The sequence below is a fragment of the Hyaena hyaena genome, unplaced genomic scaffold, assembly GCF_003009895.1.
Source record: "Hyaena hyaena isolate Hyena2069 unplaced genomic scaffold, ASM300989v1 scaffold_8, whole genome shotgun sequence".
Lineage (NCBI taxonomy): Eukaryota > Metazoa > Chordata > Mammalia > Carnivora > Hyaenidae > Hyaena > Hyaena hyaena.
In genome coordinates, this window is record NW_024080640.1 from 3,044,249 (window position 1) to 3,062,899 (window position 18,651).

The 18,651-nt window shown below is 39.3% G+C and overlaps 1 protein-coding gene across 2 annotated transcripts in view; it reads right to left on the reverse strand.

Moving 5' to 3' along the window:
• UBE2H (ubiquitin conjugating enzyme E2 H) overlaps positions 1-18,651 on the reverse strand; it is a 106,926-nt gene that overhangs the window by 43,159 nt on the left and 45,116 nt on the right. For both annotated transcript variants that reach the window (XM_039242784.1, XM_039242778.1), the window contains exons 2-3: positions 3,970-4,046; positions 2,806-2,880 (exon numbers count right to left, since the gene is read on the reverse strand). In XM_039242784.1, the coding sequence (XP_039098715.1) occupies positions 2,806-2,880; positions 3,970-4,046 (152 nt within the window). The remainder of the gene's footprint in view (positions 1-2,805; positions 2,881-3,969; positions 4,047-18,651) is intronic.

Below are 18,651 nucleotides of genomic sequence, written 5' to 3' on the forward strand. Positions count from 1 at the left end.
GAGATCGAGCCCCGAGCTGGGCTCTGCCCTGACAGCATGGAACTTGCTTGGGATTCTCTTTCTCTCTGCTCCTCCCCCACATGCATGCACACTCTCTAAATAAATATTTTTAAAAAATCAATAAAGTATCAAACATATATATATATATATATATATATATATATATTTAACATTCCAGGATCTAAGCATTAAGGATGCTTAACCTGTACATCTTAATACTTAAGGGCTCAAAATCTGGCTGAGGAAGAAGGGTATGGCTGCCTAGACACTACAGAGGCAGGGTTTAAAAAGAACCTTAAGGGTGGGTTTATCTCATCTCCTTGCTGTTCTGTATAATTCTACAACTATCTATACAACTCAAAATGGAAACCTTGCCTATTCTAAATGGGCTACTACCTCTCAAAATGTTTAAGGCAAATTCAACAGTAATGACATTGTTGATGACCTGAAAATGGGTCACCCCACACAACTGATTATAACTCTCTTATGCAATCCTTCCTTTGGAGGAAACAAGCACAGCCTGTACAAATATTTCAACTAGATCTACTTCCCTAAGAGAAGATGGTACACATCTGTAGGCATTACCAAGTTCTAAAAGCACACAGCAAGGCAAAGGAAAAAGTATGAAGAAGTTAAATCAGCCTAGTCATTTGTCCCAAGCAATTTCATATTACATCATTAATTTAAGAAAAGTACATAGCTTCAATTGTGTCATTAGTTAATAAATAAACCAAGCCTGAAGTTTAGACATTTTTACTTTGAAAGTTATGATGAAACAGTTATATTATCTGGAAAAATAAGATAGGGTTTGAGAAATAACTACATTTCTACATGATATGTAAATGTTTTCTATAGCTCACTGTTAGACAGCTATACTATTTTCTTTATAACTAGGAATTTAGGGCTCAAAACTAGATTCAGCATGCTAATTTTTAGTCTTTAAGCAAACATTTATTAAATATATCTGAATGAATTTATATGGTTTGGACATTCCACATGTAAAGGTTTAAAGATCATACCACTCAACTACACACAAGTTCAGATGCCTGTATAAAAAGAAGAGATCAACAGGGGAAAGGCAACTACAACATGAAGGGAAAGCCTTCCCAAACAGAGTAACACCACACTCCATCTCCCTAGAACGGAACTAGGAAGGGGTGCTGCCCCAGTGATACAGGCATTAAGTCAGATATACTTGGGGATTATCTCAAAGATGCAACACCTCACAGCTCCCTTCCTATTTCACCGTCTGATAACACTACAACTTAGAGGCTCCTGTAGCAAGAGGGAAATTTCCAGTTCAATCATTCATCAAGTATCTTCTCCATTCCTGAGTTTAGAAAAATCAGCCCAGAGACCTTAAAAGGAAATCACCAATATATTCTTAAAATGAACACTAAGAGTTCCCAGCCTAAGAAGGAATTATAGGTGCTCTGTAGTGTTTTTACAGCACAAAGCTTAAAAGAAGTAAATAGCTAGATGGTACAGGAGAAGCTACTGCATTTGAATGAAAATCAGTTTTTAACGATCCTATCTTTTCCACATTACTTATCCTAGACAGAAATGTGGGGGCCTAGAATCAAAACATAAAGCTTAGGATGTCTTTGGTCCACCTCTTTGGTTGGGGTGGGGGGGGTGGGCGGTAAACGGGACTTTCACTGGAGGGCAGGTGGGGTGTGTGGTATCTGAACTCCCAGAGACCAGACATTAGTTCCAGAGACAAGCCCATAGCAGTAGCAAGATGTCTGAACTCTGGCAATTCTGAACACAAGGATCAGTTTGACTGTCAGTAAGTGCATAATGTATTCCAGTTTTATTTTTTTCTTCTTTCTTAAAATTGGTCAATATCTTCTAATATTTCAAAATCATCTTTAGAATGAAAATTTTAAAAACTAGGTTAAATTGGCTGAATTACTACCATTACACAATCTCAAAATCTTTATAAGTGTCAACCTGCAGGGCGCCCCGGTGGCTCAGTGTCCGACTCTTGATTTCGGCTTGGGTCATGATCTCACAGTTCATGAGTCTGAGCCCTACACTGGGCTCTGCGCTAACAATATGGAGCCTGCTTGGGATTCTCTCTCCCCTTCTCTGACCCTCCCCCACCTACACGGTCTCTCTCTCTCTCTCAAAATACAAACTTGAAAAGTGTCAACTTTCAATCAAATATAATCTCTAGCATCTGATGCTAAAATACCTAAATTGTCACTAAGAGCCTTAATGGGGGTAACGGGTTAGTAATATCACCAATTAGGGCAGAAAGAAGATGAAGGTGAAGAAAAAGTACCTCTTTATACAATCCCACTGAGGCTCCTACTCTACTTCCTTCAGCTGTTCAGGGGGCTAAAACGATGAGGAGTGGAGAGAACGGAAAAGGGTGATTTCACTGCTAGGTACCCAGAGTTGGAGTGAACAAAAAGCAAAGGAGGATCTAAAGAGGATTTTTAAATGACAGAATTAGAAGACACTACATGACATTAACTCCAATAATCTAGCAATTAAAATGAGATTCAAGATAAGTTTATTATTTTACTGCTTAGCTTGAACGGGCAGTGAGCCTTAAGATCGTATAAACTGACCCTGACAGAAAAATCTAGTTATGATCATTACAATCATGCAAAGGGTATATTTCACCATCTTTTGTCACACCAGGAAGTCCCACAAAAAGTCACTAATTAATTAACCAAGCCCAAAAAGGAAAAATTCAGTCAGGTAACCATTTCTGGAATTATCTCCCATAAAATGTAGGATTTTTACTCTTTGATTTCAAAACTCTCTGATGAGAAAAACTGAGAAGTTACATACCTATAGATGGTGATTTGAAAGGGTATTTATCAGGAAGATCCACTCTAACTTTCCATACTCCGCCTTCATACGGTGCTGAAATACAAGTGAAAATGTTAAACATTGTAACTGTGTGTCTCCACATTGAAGGACAAATCTGAGTAAAGGTGAAACATTAAATCCTAATCTTTTTTAATATCTTGCAAATTAATTCCTTCAAGACTGAGAGACCCCATAGTTAGTAGGTATTATATGTTCAGATTAAAATACTTTTCTTTAACAGATCTAGAGTTGAGGATGCCTGGTGGGCTCAGTCAGTTAAGTGTCTGACTTTGGCTCAGGTCAGATCTCAAGGTTCGTGGGTTCGAGTCCTGCATTGAGCTCTACGCCAACAGCTCAGAGCCTGGAGCCTGCTTGGGATTCTGTCTGTCTCTCTCTCTCTCTGCCCCTCCCCTGCTTATGCTGTCTCTAAAAATAAACATTAAAAAAAAAGTGGGGGGGGGGCGCCTGGGTGGCTCAGGTGGTTGAGCATCAAACTTGAGCTCAGGTCATGATCTCACAGCTTGGCTTGTGGGTTCAGGCCCTGCGCCCTCTATGCGGTCAGTTCAGAGCCTGGAGCCTGCTTGGGATTCTGTGTCTCCCTCTCTTTCTGTCCCTCCCTGGCTCGTGATCGGTCCCTCTCTCTATCACAAATAAGTATTAAAAAATTTTTTTAAAGATCTAGACTTAGAAAATAAGTAAAGAATCATTTTTCCCCTACGTTTACCTGATTTTTTAAAGGATTAAGCACTATTCAATTAGTTGGTAAATAACAGCCTATTTCAATCTACCCTGCTGACCACCCCCAACCAAACCCAAAAAACAGAAATAGAAAAAGTACATGAACCTTTCCTCCCAAACCATCTACTGAGTAGCCATTCATTTAAAAAAAAAAAAAAAAAAAAAACAAAACTGGAAAATAGTATTCACCATTCACATTTAATACTGTCACATGGCAGTAAAAGAGAAAAGCATATACAAAATTATGATAAAAGCAAGACTTGCTCACTGGTTCTACAGTTCCATTAAATTTACTGTTCAAATATTATGCCTGCCACCAGCTGTCACTGATATTCTCATTACTTATTAAGGAGTAGAGAAAAAAAAACCTCAAAAAGAAGAATGCATATCAACACGTGTACTTACTTCCTTGTGGTCCATAAAACTTCACTACAAATTCATTGAGTCCTCCCAGGATCGTAACCTCATGCTTACTCTCAATGCTAAGGTGGAAGGTAAAGGAAAGTACACAGGCTTTATATTACCTGGAAGAACTAAAGATGATATCCCCAAGATAGGCTCTGTAAGGTGCTACCAACATTTGATATGAAAGTGATCAAATATAAAATATACATAGTCATTCTGGTCACTTAGAAGGCAATATATACTCTTGTGGAAAGAACGGGAATGGGCTTTAGATTCAGAGAACAGAGTTCAAATCCCAGGACCACCATGTACTGGGTTGGCGAGCCCATGCAGAAGAACGTGAATTCACTCTCTGAGCCATTGCTATCTTTGCCAACCAGGACATGCCACTTCATAGAATTTCTGTGAGAAATGAATGGGTGAAATAGTAAAATGAGGAAGACTGCATTTTGTATATACATAAATGAAAAACAGGCACTTGGTTTTAGTTTTTCTCTCCTCTGTGCTACCCCCACCTACTCCCAAGGAGCCTTTGACATAAACCCCATTATTCCCTTTAGTTAAATTCAAATACTCAGCATAGCACTGATTCTCCTAAACTAGAAATGCTGTGCTCCTAAAATTATGGATTTACTAATAAGCGAAGTCTCCACCCATTTTCCCCCTGGTTTGGAGAATAATCAAATAATTAGTGATGCCACCCTGCCAACAAGTACAGTTAAATGCAAATGACCAGCAAAAAATTAAAAACAAAACAAATCAACAAAATGCTGCGTAGTATTTACGTTCACCTATGCTTTCCCTCCTTTCCCAACCTCTCTCCCCCTTGGACTGGCCTCGTGCGTGCTGGGGCTCTCCTCACAGGGGCGGCACTTCTGGTCTTGTCCTCAAAAACTTACCAGTCGGTCCCAGAGACTCTCACCTCTTTAAGGTACTAAGATTCAGCCACAGGAACCAAACCAACTGGTATCAGAAAAGGGCTCCTGGTCTAACATGTACCTGTTTTATGTTTCTGCTTTGTAGTCCAAACAACTAATGACTCAGGAATTTTAGGTGCTGGGCTTTAGAGGGCCCTCAAGTCTCACAATGAAATTAAACAACAACTAAACCCCCAACAACCAGTTATGATAACCTGGTCTCCTCTTTCTCCATCAGCAGCGCCGATGACATTTTAACAACATGTATGATTATACAAAGGGAAAGATGCCAAAGAAATTTAAAGAGAAATTAGAGAAACATAGAGAAAGACAGGATTTTTAAAAGATCTTAAATTACATATTTGGCTTTCCTATCCTGTGTCCTACAGGCCACAGAACAGAGGGGCTGGGTGTGTTTTTGTCAAAGCTCCTTGATGAAGAGCCTTGAACAATCTCCACTAAAGACATTTAACAAGACAATTGAGTCTATGCTACTTTGCTCTCATTCTTTTCTAAATGAAAACTATTTTAATAACATGCACATTGAATGGACTCAATAGTATCCACATTGTAAAATGGGCTTCATTTCTCACTTGGTCTAATGAGACATTCATGGACGCTTTGGTATACTACACTCTACCTGACCAGTCACCTTCTGACACCTGGCAAAATATTCCAAAGCTAATGCTTATGTAATAAATAATTAAATTTATTTTTTAAAAATTAAAAAACAAACAATAAAGCCCTTGAAGGAAACAGACTTTTAAAAAAATAATCTTGGGGGCTCTTGGGTGGCTCAATAGGTTAAGCGTCTGACTTTGGCTCAGGTAATGATCTCAGGATTTGTGGGTTCAACCCCCACATCAGGCTCTATGCTGACAGCTCAGAACCTGGAGCCTGCTTTAGATTCTGTGTCTCCCTCTCTCTCTGCCTCTCTCCCACTTGTGCTCTCTCTCAAAAATAAACACTTAAAAATCAAATCAAATCAAATAAAAAATAATATTGGGGTAAAAAGGCTTTCCTAAGAATGACACCAAAACCAGAAACCAGAAAGGAAAAGATTAGCAGATATAAGCACAAACACACATTTAAAACTTCTGTATTTTGTAAAAGACAAATATATGTATGTATGTTTTTTAAGCAGGTGTCAAGCCCAGCATGGACTTGAACTCATGACCCTGAGATCAAGACCTGAGGGGAGGTAAGGCTCAACTGACTGAGCCACCCAGGTGTCCTGTAAAAGACAAAATTAAAACAAAGGACAACCTAGGAAGAAAAAGAACTATAGCATATGACCAAAAGAATGTGAATTAAAATATGTAAGTTTATTACAAAGCAATAAGAAAAATTAGAAACACCTTGACAAAGATAAGACCAGCCAAGAAACCTGAATGAGCAAAATTAAGCTAAAAAAATGTCAACTCAGTTTAAAAACAACACATTTCCCACTGTACAATGATAAAGATGAAAGAGCTGATGAAAACCTGTTTAGTGGAGTACAAATTAGTATTCTTAAGGATAAATTTAGCGCTGTATTCCAAAACTCAAAATGAATTTATCTTTTATTCAATTTCACTTTTTTGAAGTTATGCTTTAAAAAAACAACCAGAAACTGCTGGTGGGAGTCTTGACAGTTTCAACCATTCTGGAAAACTGGTGGTGTGGTAAAGCCACACACACACGTATACCCTCTGCCGAAAAGTGCTACTCCCAATAGACGTATAGCAATGATCACCAAAACATAGGTTCAAGGATGCTCACAATGGTTTTTATAAATCCCCAAATTAGGTTATAACCCAAAGACTCATCAATTAAAAAAAAAAAAAAAAGACTGATGGTTGTCACCCAACAGAATACTGCACAGCAATAAAAAAGGAACTGCAGCACGGGAAGTGTGAGTCTCCCAGACACGACAGTGAAGAAACCAGGTACCAAGAGCACACACGGTATGATTCCAGCTAGACACAATTCAACAGGACGAAATAAATCAATGATGTTAGACATTAGGATAGCAGCTACCCTAGTGGCGACTGTGATCACTGGGAAGTGGTCTCGGGGATTTCTAGGGTGCTGATTAGACTAGACCTTTATTTACTGGTCCATTTGCCACTGGGCTACAAAAATGACTTGTGGATTTTCATATATATGCTATTGTCTAACAAAAAGTCTACTAAAAGACAAGGTATATCTGAAACATGTGGAAATATGTTTACTGGAATATAAGAAATTTAAAAACAGAAATTAGGGGCTCCTGGGAGGCTCAGACGGGTAAGCATCCGGCTCTTAATTTCACTAGTGTTTACTGCTGCCCTCTCCCCACCCAGAGCTCCTCCAACATATGTTTCTGCTCAGCTTGAGGTATCCAGCAGTCAACTGAGTAAGTGGTACAGATAAAGATATCCCAGTCATTCGACGAAACCAAATAAATTCACAAGGATAATGAAAGAACAGAGTAAGGGAGAGATTTAAATGAGTGTAACATAAGTCATAAACTAATTTTGAGAACATAAAAATCTGTAGCAGTGTTCACCATTAGTCAGAACTAATCTGTATGAGTAGCACTGATCTATAGCAATTACTTATTTTTTAATTCTTAATTAATTTTTTTAATTTTTAAAAAATATTTATTTTTGAGAGAGGGAGGGAGGGGCGAAGAGAGAGGGAGACACAGGATTATGAAGCAGAATCTAAGCTGTCAGCACAGAGCCCAACGCGGAGCCCAAACCCACAAACTGTGAGATCATGACCTGATCCAAAGTCGGACATTCAACTGACTAAGCCACTAGGTGCCCCGACAGCAATTACTCTTAATTCATCATTTAAAATTATGTTATCCACATGGATGTATCTTCTAGAAAACTGAAGATATCATTTCTATCCTTTACATGGCTGCAATAATAAATCTGGGTGAGAGTCCATGCTTTTATTTACTTTCCAAAGAAAATTCTCCTTTCCAAACAGTCATGTTAAGATGAGATTAGAAATCAACATTCAGGGATGCCTGGGTGGCTCTGCCAGTTGAGCACCTGACCTCAGCTCAGGTCATGATCTCGTGGTTCATGAGTTCCAGCCCCACATCGGGTTCCTCTGCTATCAGCATACAGCCCACTTTGGATCCTCTGCACCCTTCTCTCTGTGCCCCTTCCCTGCCTGTGTTCTCTCTAAAATAAAATAAAATTTTATAAAATAAAAAAAATGAATAAAAAATTTTTTAAGGAAATCAATGCTCCAAACCTCCCCTTTCCCACAATCCCTGGTATAGTCCTCCATGTCAGATATACTGGGTCTGTCTTTAATTACACATTATACTGTAAATTAAAGAGTTCTTATAGTCCATTTCATATGAAAAGCTCAAGTAAACTGAATGAAAGCTTTAAAACTCCTACCAAGTTGGTAAATGAAGAAGCTGTGCTAAATTTATGCTGCCTTGGAATGGTACAGACAACTAAATCAGATGGAAAAAAAGAATTTAAGTTTAGTTGAAAGAAAAACACTGCATTAAAAATAAGACATTTCATCACCACGAATGAATGACTTGCCCACAAAAAATATAAAATTACTTGACTGCTGTTACCATGTGTATTTATGGTAGAGGCCACGAGTTTCTTTCTCCTCCCTGCTGCAAAGTCAAGGGCAAGGAAGGCAAATGAGAAGGCAGGTTACAATGACAAAAATAATGATCTATTTCTGATCAGGCTAGTAAACTGGCAGGAGCTCACTAGAAGGTTTCTTCATTACTTTCTCAGTTTCAAGGCTTGAAAACAGAAAATAACCTTCAGATACTGTTCTGGTAAAAATATGTTAAATAAACGTATAAAACCACATTTTACTCACCTCTGATCTAAGTTATTCGCAAAATACTGCTTTTTACTTACTTAGCATTTCACTATTAAAGACTATCAGCATTTTTAGTAGAATAATGATTAACATTCCCAGGAACCCAAGTTCATTTCACTTTCAAAATGCCAGCCACCCACCACCTTATTTCCCCTGAATGGCATTATGATTATACAATCTAATATTTAAAGGTTAATGCCAAACTGTCAAGAGATAACTGACATTCTTGGCAAAACGTGTCTATCGGGATTTTAGGAATGATTTTTATATAGTTCTGGAATTTTCCAGAAAGAGAGCCAAGGGCTAAAAGCCTGTGCCACAGGATTAACCTTAACAGGTCAAAGACCTAGGAATCAGTCAGCATTGTTTCCTAAGTTTACTGAAAATGAGCTTATAAAATAAATGAGGGTGGCCTCCCTGAGCTGTGTCCATGGAAGTAAGGGGCTGGGGTGAAAAATGTGCTTCTGTGCAGAAAGGAGAAGCATTTGTGTGGCCTTCTCTCTATACGTTCAGACCAGTCTATTTCTGACCCTTCTTGAGATTAATCGCATTCTGAAAGCTGAAGAAACTTGCCAACCTTTATTTACTACCTAGTATTCTTAATAAAAACATGGCACGTCTGGGGCGCCTGGGTGGCTTGGTCGGTTAAGCGTCCGACTTTCGCTTAGGTCATGATCTCGCGGTTCGTGGGTTCAAGCCCCGCGTCGGGCTCTGTGCTGACTGCCAGCACAGAGCCAGGAGCCTGTTTCAGAGTCTGTGTCTCCCTCTCTCTCTGACCCTCCCTGCTCACACTGTCTCCCTCTCTCCTAGAAATAAAAAAAAATATTTTAAAAAATTGTTTTAATGTTTATTATTTTTGAGTGAGAGAGAGAGAGCAAGCAGGGGAAGGGCAGAGAGAGAGGCAGACACAGAATTGAAGCCTGNCTCACGCTGTCTCTCTCTCTCCTAGAAATAAATAAAGCATTAAAAAAAATTAAAAAAAAAAAACATGGCATGTCTATAAACCTATTAACGTGCACAATATCAAAAATAATAATGGGTTAGGTTTATAGAGAATCCTTCTCCTTTAGAGATGTACATTGAAATAGTTACTACGTAAGCTATATGATGTCTAGAATTTGCCTCAAAATAACCCAGAATGGGCAGAATTAGCAAAGAGGTACCGAAGAAATGGTGGAAGCCTCGAGGTGGGAATTACTGAATCTGCATGATGGGTGCCTGGAGGGGGGAGCAGTCACATTGTTCTTTTATGTTTGAAATTTCCCATAAGATCTAAAATAGATTAAGAATGCATTCAGTTATTAGAACTTTAGCATTTAACAAGCCTAATAGTGAAGAACTAAGCTGCTTAGCTCTTGCTCTGAGAGCTTATGAAATGGGGGTTCCTGGGGGGCTCAAGCCATTATGCATCTGACTCTTACTTCAGCTCAGGACACGATCGGATCGATCTCATGGTTCAGGTCCTGAGCTTCAGCCCCATGTCAGGCTCTGCGCTGGCAGTGTGGAGCCTGCTTGAGATTCTCTGTCTCCCTCTCTCTGCCCCTCTCCTGCTCATGCTCTCTCCCCCTCCCTCCCTCAAAATAAACATTTAAAGGGAAAAAAAGGGGCACCTGGGTGGCTCAGTCGGTTAAGCGTCCAACTTCAGCTCAGGTCATGATCTCGTGGTTCGTGGGTTCGAGCCCCACGTCCAGCTGTGTGCAGATGGTTAGCTCAGAGCCTGAAGCCTGCCTTCAGATTCTGTCTCCCTCTCTCTCTGACCCTCCTCTGTTCACGCTGTCTCTCTCTCTCAGAAATAAATATTAAAAAAAATTTTTTTTATTTAAAAAAATAAAAAAATATATAAAGCCTTATGAAATGATTAGACATTTTTTCCTGAGGTCCAGTACCCAGTCTAAGGAAGAAAAAAGCAGCAAGTGATCCCGTGTGTAAAAAAAATAAAGACTTTTTATTGAAAGAGAAGAATACTCGGCCAAGACAGCAACCCAACAAGTGACATTCTAGAGGAATGAAATTCAAGTACATTCAAAAGGATGTCTAAGAAAAATGCAATCGCCCTGAAGGAAGATGAGCATGGCTTTTGCATATCTATGACACATAGCCTCTGGGCAATAATTACTTCTAAACAAAGGTACACCTGTAAAGAAAAATGGTCATGTACGACAGCAGAGGCTCCTGGGTGAGATGAAAGTTTAAATTAAAAAAAAAAAAAAAAAAAGGTTTTTAAAGGCCTGTATTCTTTTTATTAGAAGAGGGGAGGGCTTTTAAAAACAAGAGAGAAATAATGAAAATGGCAGAAATAAAAGCTATCAAGAAAATAAGCATGGGGAGAAGGATGAAAGGCAGTAAGAAGGAAGGAAAAAACCTGCTGGTGAGGAAATAAAATATAAAGAACGAGGGCATATTTTTATCATTTATCTCAATTTGGGAGACAATAATACAATGTCAGGAGCAATCAACAAAACAATATACAGGTGTCCTATTTCCTAAACTCAAGAAATTTTATTCCCTATATCACCCTCCAAAACATTTTAAGCTTTCCACATGAAGTGACAGCAATCTATTAGGCTGAGCTATGGAGAATATACTGTTAGCATCTATTAAGTCCACAAAAGATAACAGGCTTTATGGCTTTATTTCTATTAAAAAGTTGGTTCACTAAATATTCTACACACAAGAGCTATATGGCAAACAAAAACTACTCTTTTTTTTTTTTTTATTTATAGGAGAGAGACAGACAGCGTGAGCAGGGGAGGGTCAGAGAGAGAGGGAGTCACAGACTGAAACAGGCTCCAGGCTCCGAGCTGGCAGTCAGCACAGAGCCCGGCGCGGGGCTCGAACCCACAAACCGCAAGATCATGACCTAAGCGAAAGTCAGACGCTTAACCAAGCCACCCAGGTGCCCCAAAAACTACTCTTAAATGAACCTGCTTAACGTTTAGCAAGGGAACACAAGATCTATACATTAAAGAGTAAAGGCAAGAAAAGGTTTGCATCAAGTGCTACTAAGGGTTTAGAACAGGAATAGATTTCTTCTAGTTTGCAGGTATAGACAGAGATGGATTTACACAGGCCTTAAGAAAAGTATGAGATTTCGATGTGTAGAAGTGGGAGAGGCATTTAAAACAGAACCAGAAAAGCACAGGATATGTCCACAGAATGGGGACCACTGTGTTTTTATTGTGAGGAGTAGACCATAGGGAGTGTTCGAAAGTAGGCCAAGACCAGATTACCAATGGCCATGAAGCATGGATTTTATATGGTGAACAGAGAGACAGCTGGTGTCCTAGGCACGCGTACACAACTGTGCTTTACACAGAGATAACTGAGCTGTGGTGTGTGGGATGAGCTGAAGAGGTGATAAACAGTTAAAGCAAGAGAGCAGAAAGAAACATTCAAGGCCTCAACTAAGGTAAGAGCCATGGGAATGATGGGAGAGATCAGAGAGATCTGACAGGCTTTGCAATGGACTGGACATAGCACAGCCTAGAAAGCTCCAGTGCTGCTAGAGTAGCTCATTTTCATGGGAAACCAAAAAACTAGATTTCTAAGTCAAGCTCATTTCTAAATGTAAACAGAGCACATGTGCTCCAGTGTCTCTCAGTGAAGCTTTCTGGGACCATTCTACTAACAACCACTTACTACTACACTCCCAGCAACTACTATACTATGTAGTTTACTTTATCTCTGGTCTCCCACTACTACAATGCAAGCTTCCTAAGGGTAGGGATTCTCTGGCTTGTTCACTGCTGCATTCCTAGAGCCTAGAGAAGACTGCCTGGCACATAGTAGGGATTCAGTCAGTATTATAGAAAATGAACATATGAATGAAGTTGCAAGACAGGCATAGTCTGAAACTGCCAGTCTGAGGTCTAAACACAGTTTTAGCCTTGTCAGACAGCAGAGGTGAGACTATTAATGGCAAGGTGGAACACAGGACAGAAGGGACGAGTTTTTTGGGAAGATGCTAAGTTCAGTTTTGAACACACAAAATTTGAAGTATAAATGGATAAACCAAGCAGGGATATATTTTAAGCAGCTGGAAAACTTGTGATTAAAAGGCACCTTGGGGTGCCTGGGTGGCTCATTTGGTTAAGGGTCCGACTTTCCACTTCAGCTCAGGTTACAATCTCAGTTTGTGAGTTCGAGCCCCATGTCAGGCTCTGTGCTCATAGCTTGGGGCCTGGAGCCTACTTCGGATTCTGTATCTCCCTCTTTCTCTGACTCTGCCATACTCATGCTCTGTTTCTTTGTCTCTCAAAAATAAACACTGAAAAAAAAAAAAACTTTTTAAAGGAGACTCCTTGTAAATCATTTAACTCTGATTGTTTCCCAATCTTTAAAAAAATGGGGGCGGGGTAACTGAAGAGGGATTTCTACCTCATTCACAGAATTGTTCAAGATGAAAGGAAATAAAATACCTAGAAAGAAAGGTACCTGGCCCAGCATCTGACACAACAGGAATTCAAAACTGGGGGACGAGGTGGGGAGGTGGGGCAGAGGGAGAGAGAATCCCAATGCAGGGCTCTATCCCAGGACCATGAGATCATGACCAGAGCCTACATCAAGAGTCGTATGCTCAACCAACTGGGCCATCCAGGCGCCCCAGGGATTCATTTATTTTTAATGTAAAAAACATACAAAACTGACTAGTTTCTACAGGCCTAAAGTTTACTTAAACAAAATCTTTTTTAATATCTAAAGAATTAAGTTTTTGTCTACATTCTTGAGAATACTAAAAAAAACATCCTGTCTTGATGTTTTCATTATGAATAATGGTTGCTATAAGGCACCACAAAATACAATGATGTCATCAGGAACTAACAAGACATATGCTTATTTTCTGAAATAGAAACTTCCCACACTGCTATGAAGGCATTGGCAGGTTCTTTTCCTCAGTTTTTGGTTTTGTTTTGTTTTGAAGTAATCTCTACCCACAACATGGCACAAACTCACAACCCCAAGAGCAACAGTCACATAATCTCATGGGGCAAGCTAGGCGCCCCCCACTCGTTAGTTTTTAGCTATGTTTGAGAGCTGTTACTAGGCTACCATTCATTAAAATGTTATCTATGGTGGTTATCAAAATCAGACAACCAAAGTTTATGAAATTTTAATTTTTAAAATTTTTATTTATTTATTTTTTAAGTAGGCATGGAGGCCAACTTGGGGCTTGAACTCATGACCCTGAGGATCAAGATCTGAGCCGAGATCGAGAGCCAGATGCTTCACCTACTGATCCACGCAGGTGTCCTCATGAAATTTAATTAAAAAAAAAAATTCTCAAAAAGACATTCTCCAATAAATAAAACACACCTTTTTTAGTTGTTTGTTTGTAGGCTTACAACTAAATTAGTTGGCTATAACTGCCAAAAACCTGAGTGATTGAGTGATCTCTTATTTAAAAACAGCCTTTTCAGAATAAGTATGTATGGTCCAGAAGCTTATAAAGCAAAAAAACTCTGACAACTTACTAGGATATACTGAATACTTTGAGATACTTTATCTAAGGGATAAAAGGTAGCATGAACTATTTTTTTAGGTAGACTGTGTTTCAAAACTTTTACATAGTCAAAAAATTTCAACGGGTAATAATAAGGTTAAACAGCAAGCATGTTCATTACCACCGAGACGACTATAAATCACACTAGCCTTAGATTTTTTTTTCCCTCAAGTGTTATGCTTTCATTTAAAGCTTCCACATCAGAAACCAAAGTAAACACTGGCAAGATCTAAGTAAATGTTATTTTTTTAATGGGAAAATCATCATAACTTAGCTTTTCCTGGATGCATTATTCTGCTACCAGATTTCCAAATAATAAAGTAAAAGATTCCAAAGAAAAGTGAAGAGTCATAAGTCACAGAAAATAATTCTTTCAAATAGATTTGAGAGAAAAGAAGTGTATCAGAAAGATATCTAGGAAATCTAAGCTCCACTCTACCCCCACAAAAATGTTTTATAAAAGCAAAGGAAAATACGGAAAAATGCCATCCTGAGACCAAAAAAACCCCAGTCAAAACAAATAAAATAGGGGTGCCTGGGTGGCTCAGTCAGTTAAGTGTCCAACTTCAGTTCAGGTTCTGAGCTCATGGTTTGTGAGTTTGGGTCCTGCATTGGGTTCTGCATTGACAGCTCAGAGCCTGCTTGGGATTCTCTCCTCCTCTACTCCTTACCCCTACCCGACTTGTGCTTTCTCTCTCTCAAAATACATAAACTTAAAAGGAAACACAAAACAGAAATTAAATATATACTAAGAAGTTCAAATTCCAGTTAAGCACATCAAAATATTTAAAAGATTATTAATATAAATAGCTCTTTAATAAACTTTACTGCTTTGCTGTTTTATGGAAACTGTATTTCGTTTACTTTTAATTAAAAATGTACAAATCAGGGGCGCCTGGGTGGCTTAGTTGGTTAAGTGTCCGACTTTCGCTTAGGTCATGATCTCGCGGTTCGTGGGTTCGAGCCCCGCGTCGGGCTCTGTGCTGACTGCCAGCTCAGAGCCTGGAGCCTGTTTCAGTCTGTGACTCCCTCTCTCTCTGATCCTCCCCTGCTCACGCTGTCTCTCTCTCTCTCTCCCAATAAATAAAACCTTAAAAAAAATTAAAAAAAAAAGTACAAATCATACACATAAATTAACAATGTACTAATGAAATAGTATATTAGTCTTAACTCCTAAAAGGTGAGTCAAAAGCTTACTCTTCATGATTTTTGTTACAGCTTGATTCAAAGGTAAAAAACACAGTATGCTAAAAATAAATCGTTTTCCCAGAGAATTGCTTATTACCTTAAGCATGATAAGGACATTATGGCTCTATAAGAAAATGTCCTTATTTTTAAGAGGGGCCAACTGATTTATGTAGTTGTTAAATGACAACAATGTCTGGGATTTGCTCTAAAATATTTCAGAAGAAAACAAGAAGTGTGAGAAAGTCCTGACAATTGCAGTTTTAAGTGACAGAGACTAATCAAACTCATCTTTCATTTTGTGTACACCTGAAAAATTTCATAATAATAAATTATTTACTTTTATTTAATTTCCAAGATCTATCATTTCTTCTTCTTCTTTTAATCAGAAGACTGTCTATATTTAACTATGCTATACTTCTATGGAAGGCTGACACTCACTGTCTGGGAACTAGTCAAACAGCCATATATTTAGAATAGAACTTTGAGCTGTGGAGAAAAAAAATGATGCTATATAAAAGATTCTCAAGACAGAAGACACCCCAGAGACATCAAGTTCACAATGAAAATCTTAAAAAATATCTAGAAAAATTGTTAAACTTTTTTTGGGGAAAAATTTTAGAAGCAGGACACATGAAAAGATACTGATACCTAATTACAACATCCAGCTTTCCTGCTCTGGGTATGGAGCCAGATGAAACCGCTCTCCACATGTCGGAGAAGCTAAGAGAAAGAACCCTGTCATTCCAAAGGCAGACTACCTAATCACAGCAGGCTGGAGGAGAAAAACAAATGAATCACAACCTTAAGGATGACAATAGCACCTGAACTTGAAAACTTTATGAAGTCAAAGACAACATGTAATTTCCCCATAAATGATACAGAAACATGCAAATAGTCCAGTGGCCCTCTACAAACTCCTAATGGAACTATCTATTTAAAATACATGCTATCTCCCCTTCTGGGCCGTATGCTTCTTCAACGTGCCATCAGCAGTGCCTAGAATGCAGTGGAAGGGGCTTCTCATGAGTCAAATACTAAGTACTACTAAGCTAAATTTAATATGGCTTTATGCAATATCCATGTGGTATATTCGGTATCCATGCTTCCAATATTCTCTTCTCTGAAAATCTTTGAAGACTACTTCGTTTTCAGTACAGTAGAGCAGTTTTTACCCTAACACTTGACATGTACACTACAATGTCACTCAATGGAAACAGAATTAAGTGTTTAACAATCCCAACCCACAGACATACTAATCAAGGCATATGTGAATCATTTACAGTAAGCAGTGACTTTTTTTTGTTTTTGTTTTTTAAGTAAGCAGCTCTATGGCCAACATGGGGCTTGAACCCATTACCCTGAGATCAGAAGTCACATGCTCTACTGAGCCAGCCAGGTGGCTCAGGAGTGACATTAAAAAAAATTTTTTTCTTTGGATTTATTTACTTTTGAGAGAGAGAGTGAGACAGATCGTGAGTGGGGAGGGGCAAAGAGAGAAGGAAAGAGTCACAGAATCTGAAGCAGACTCCAGGCTCTGAGCAAGCATTCAGCACAGAGCCCGATGCGGGGCTCAAATCCACAAACTGTGACATCATGACCTGAGCCGAAGTCAGACACTTAACCGAGTCACCCAGGCGCCACTTAATGTTTATTTTTGAGAGACGAAGAGACAAAGCACAAGCAGGGAAAGGGCAGGTAGAGAGGATTCTTCGAACTCACCAACTGTGAGATCATGAGCTAAGCCGAAGTCAGATGCTTAACCGACTAAGCCACCCAGGTGTCCCACCAGCAGTGACGTTTTTAGTTTTTTTAATTTTTATTAAAAAAATTTTTTTAAATGTTTTTATTTATTTCTGAGAGAAAGAGAGAGACAGCCTGAGCAGAGGTGGGTCAGAGAGAGAGGCAGACACAGAATCTGAAGCATGCCCCAGGCTCTGAGCTGTCAGCACAGAGCCCGATGTGAGGCCCAAACCCACGAACCGCGAGATCATGACCTGAGCTTAAGTAGAACGCTTAACCGACTGAGCCACCCAGGCGCCCCCAGCAGTGACATTTTTAAAGGAAATATTTTCTTTGCCACTTTTCAAGTGACATACAGTATATTACAGCTGCAAAGTATTGTATAAAAATTGATAAATACAAGCAGTGGTACCCATTCTACGGATGAAGATTACAGAAAAGTAAAAAAACAATGGATCACAGAAAACGGCCAGGAAGAGATCTTAGATATGTCGTCATCCTTTTTAAAAAAAATAAAATAAAATTTTGAGAGAAAGAGAGAGTGAGTGAGCACATGCATGTAGGTGAGGGGCAGAGCCAGGAAAGAGAATCCCAGGCAGGACCTGTGCTGTCAGTGCAGAGCCCCACTTGGGGCTCGATCTCATGAACCTAACCGTGATATCAAGACCTGAGCCGAAACCAAGAACTGGATACTTAACCGACTGAGCTGCCCAGACCCAACGTCTTTTCTTTTTATGGAACAGTCAACACAGCTCAGTCATGGAGCTACTTATGGAAAGATCCAGGTCCATTACCCAGGCCATGACTCCTCCTCCTCTCCTTCTCCGTACTAATTAGGAGTCTGTGTCTCTAGTGACCAAGAATTCCCCATAGTAATTTTATAACATCAATAATCTCAAGAATTTCTTTGAAATTCAAATAAAAATGCTTGTAAACCCAGAGGAAAGGGGAAAAAGAACACACATGGACATACAAACCATTAGTTTGCCCTTATAAATCACTACTCTAAAGCTCTGGTCATAAGAACCTGATTCCCTAGTTCTTTTCTAGAACATGAAGGACCAACACCTGCTGTTCCCTTCGCGACTCCACATTGACTAGGCATAGCAGGTACCAAATACTAATGACACCTTAACCTCGATTTCATAAAAATTAAACAAGGGAAGAGAGCGGCACAGACTCAGGCATTTTAAAGCAATACACATACACACATACAAAGAAATAAGTAACAAGTGTGGGGAGCCTGGGTGGCTCAGTTGGTGGGGCTTCCAACTTCAGCTCAGATTACGATCTCACAGTTCCCAGTTCCCGAGTTTGAGCCCTGCATCGGGTTCTGTGCTGACAGCTCAGAGCCTGGAGCCTATTTCGGATTCTGTGTCTCCCTCTCTCTCTCTGCCCCTCCCCAACTCGTGCTCGCTCTCTCTCTCTCTCTCAAAAAGAAATAAACATTAAAAAAAAAAAGAGGTAATAAGGTTCGATCAAGATCACTGTCATGATTTT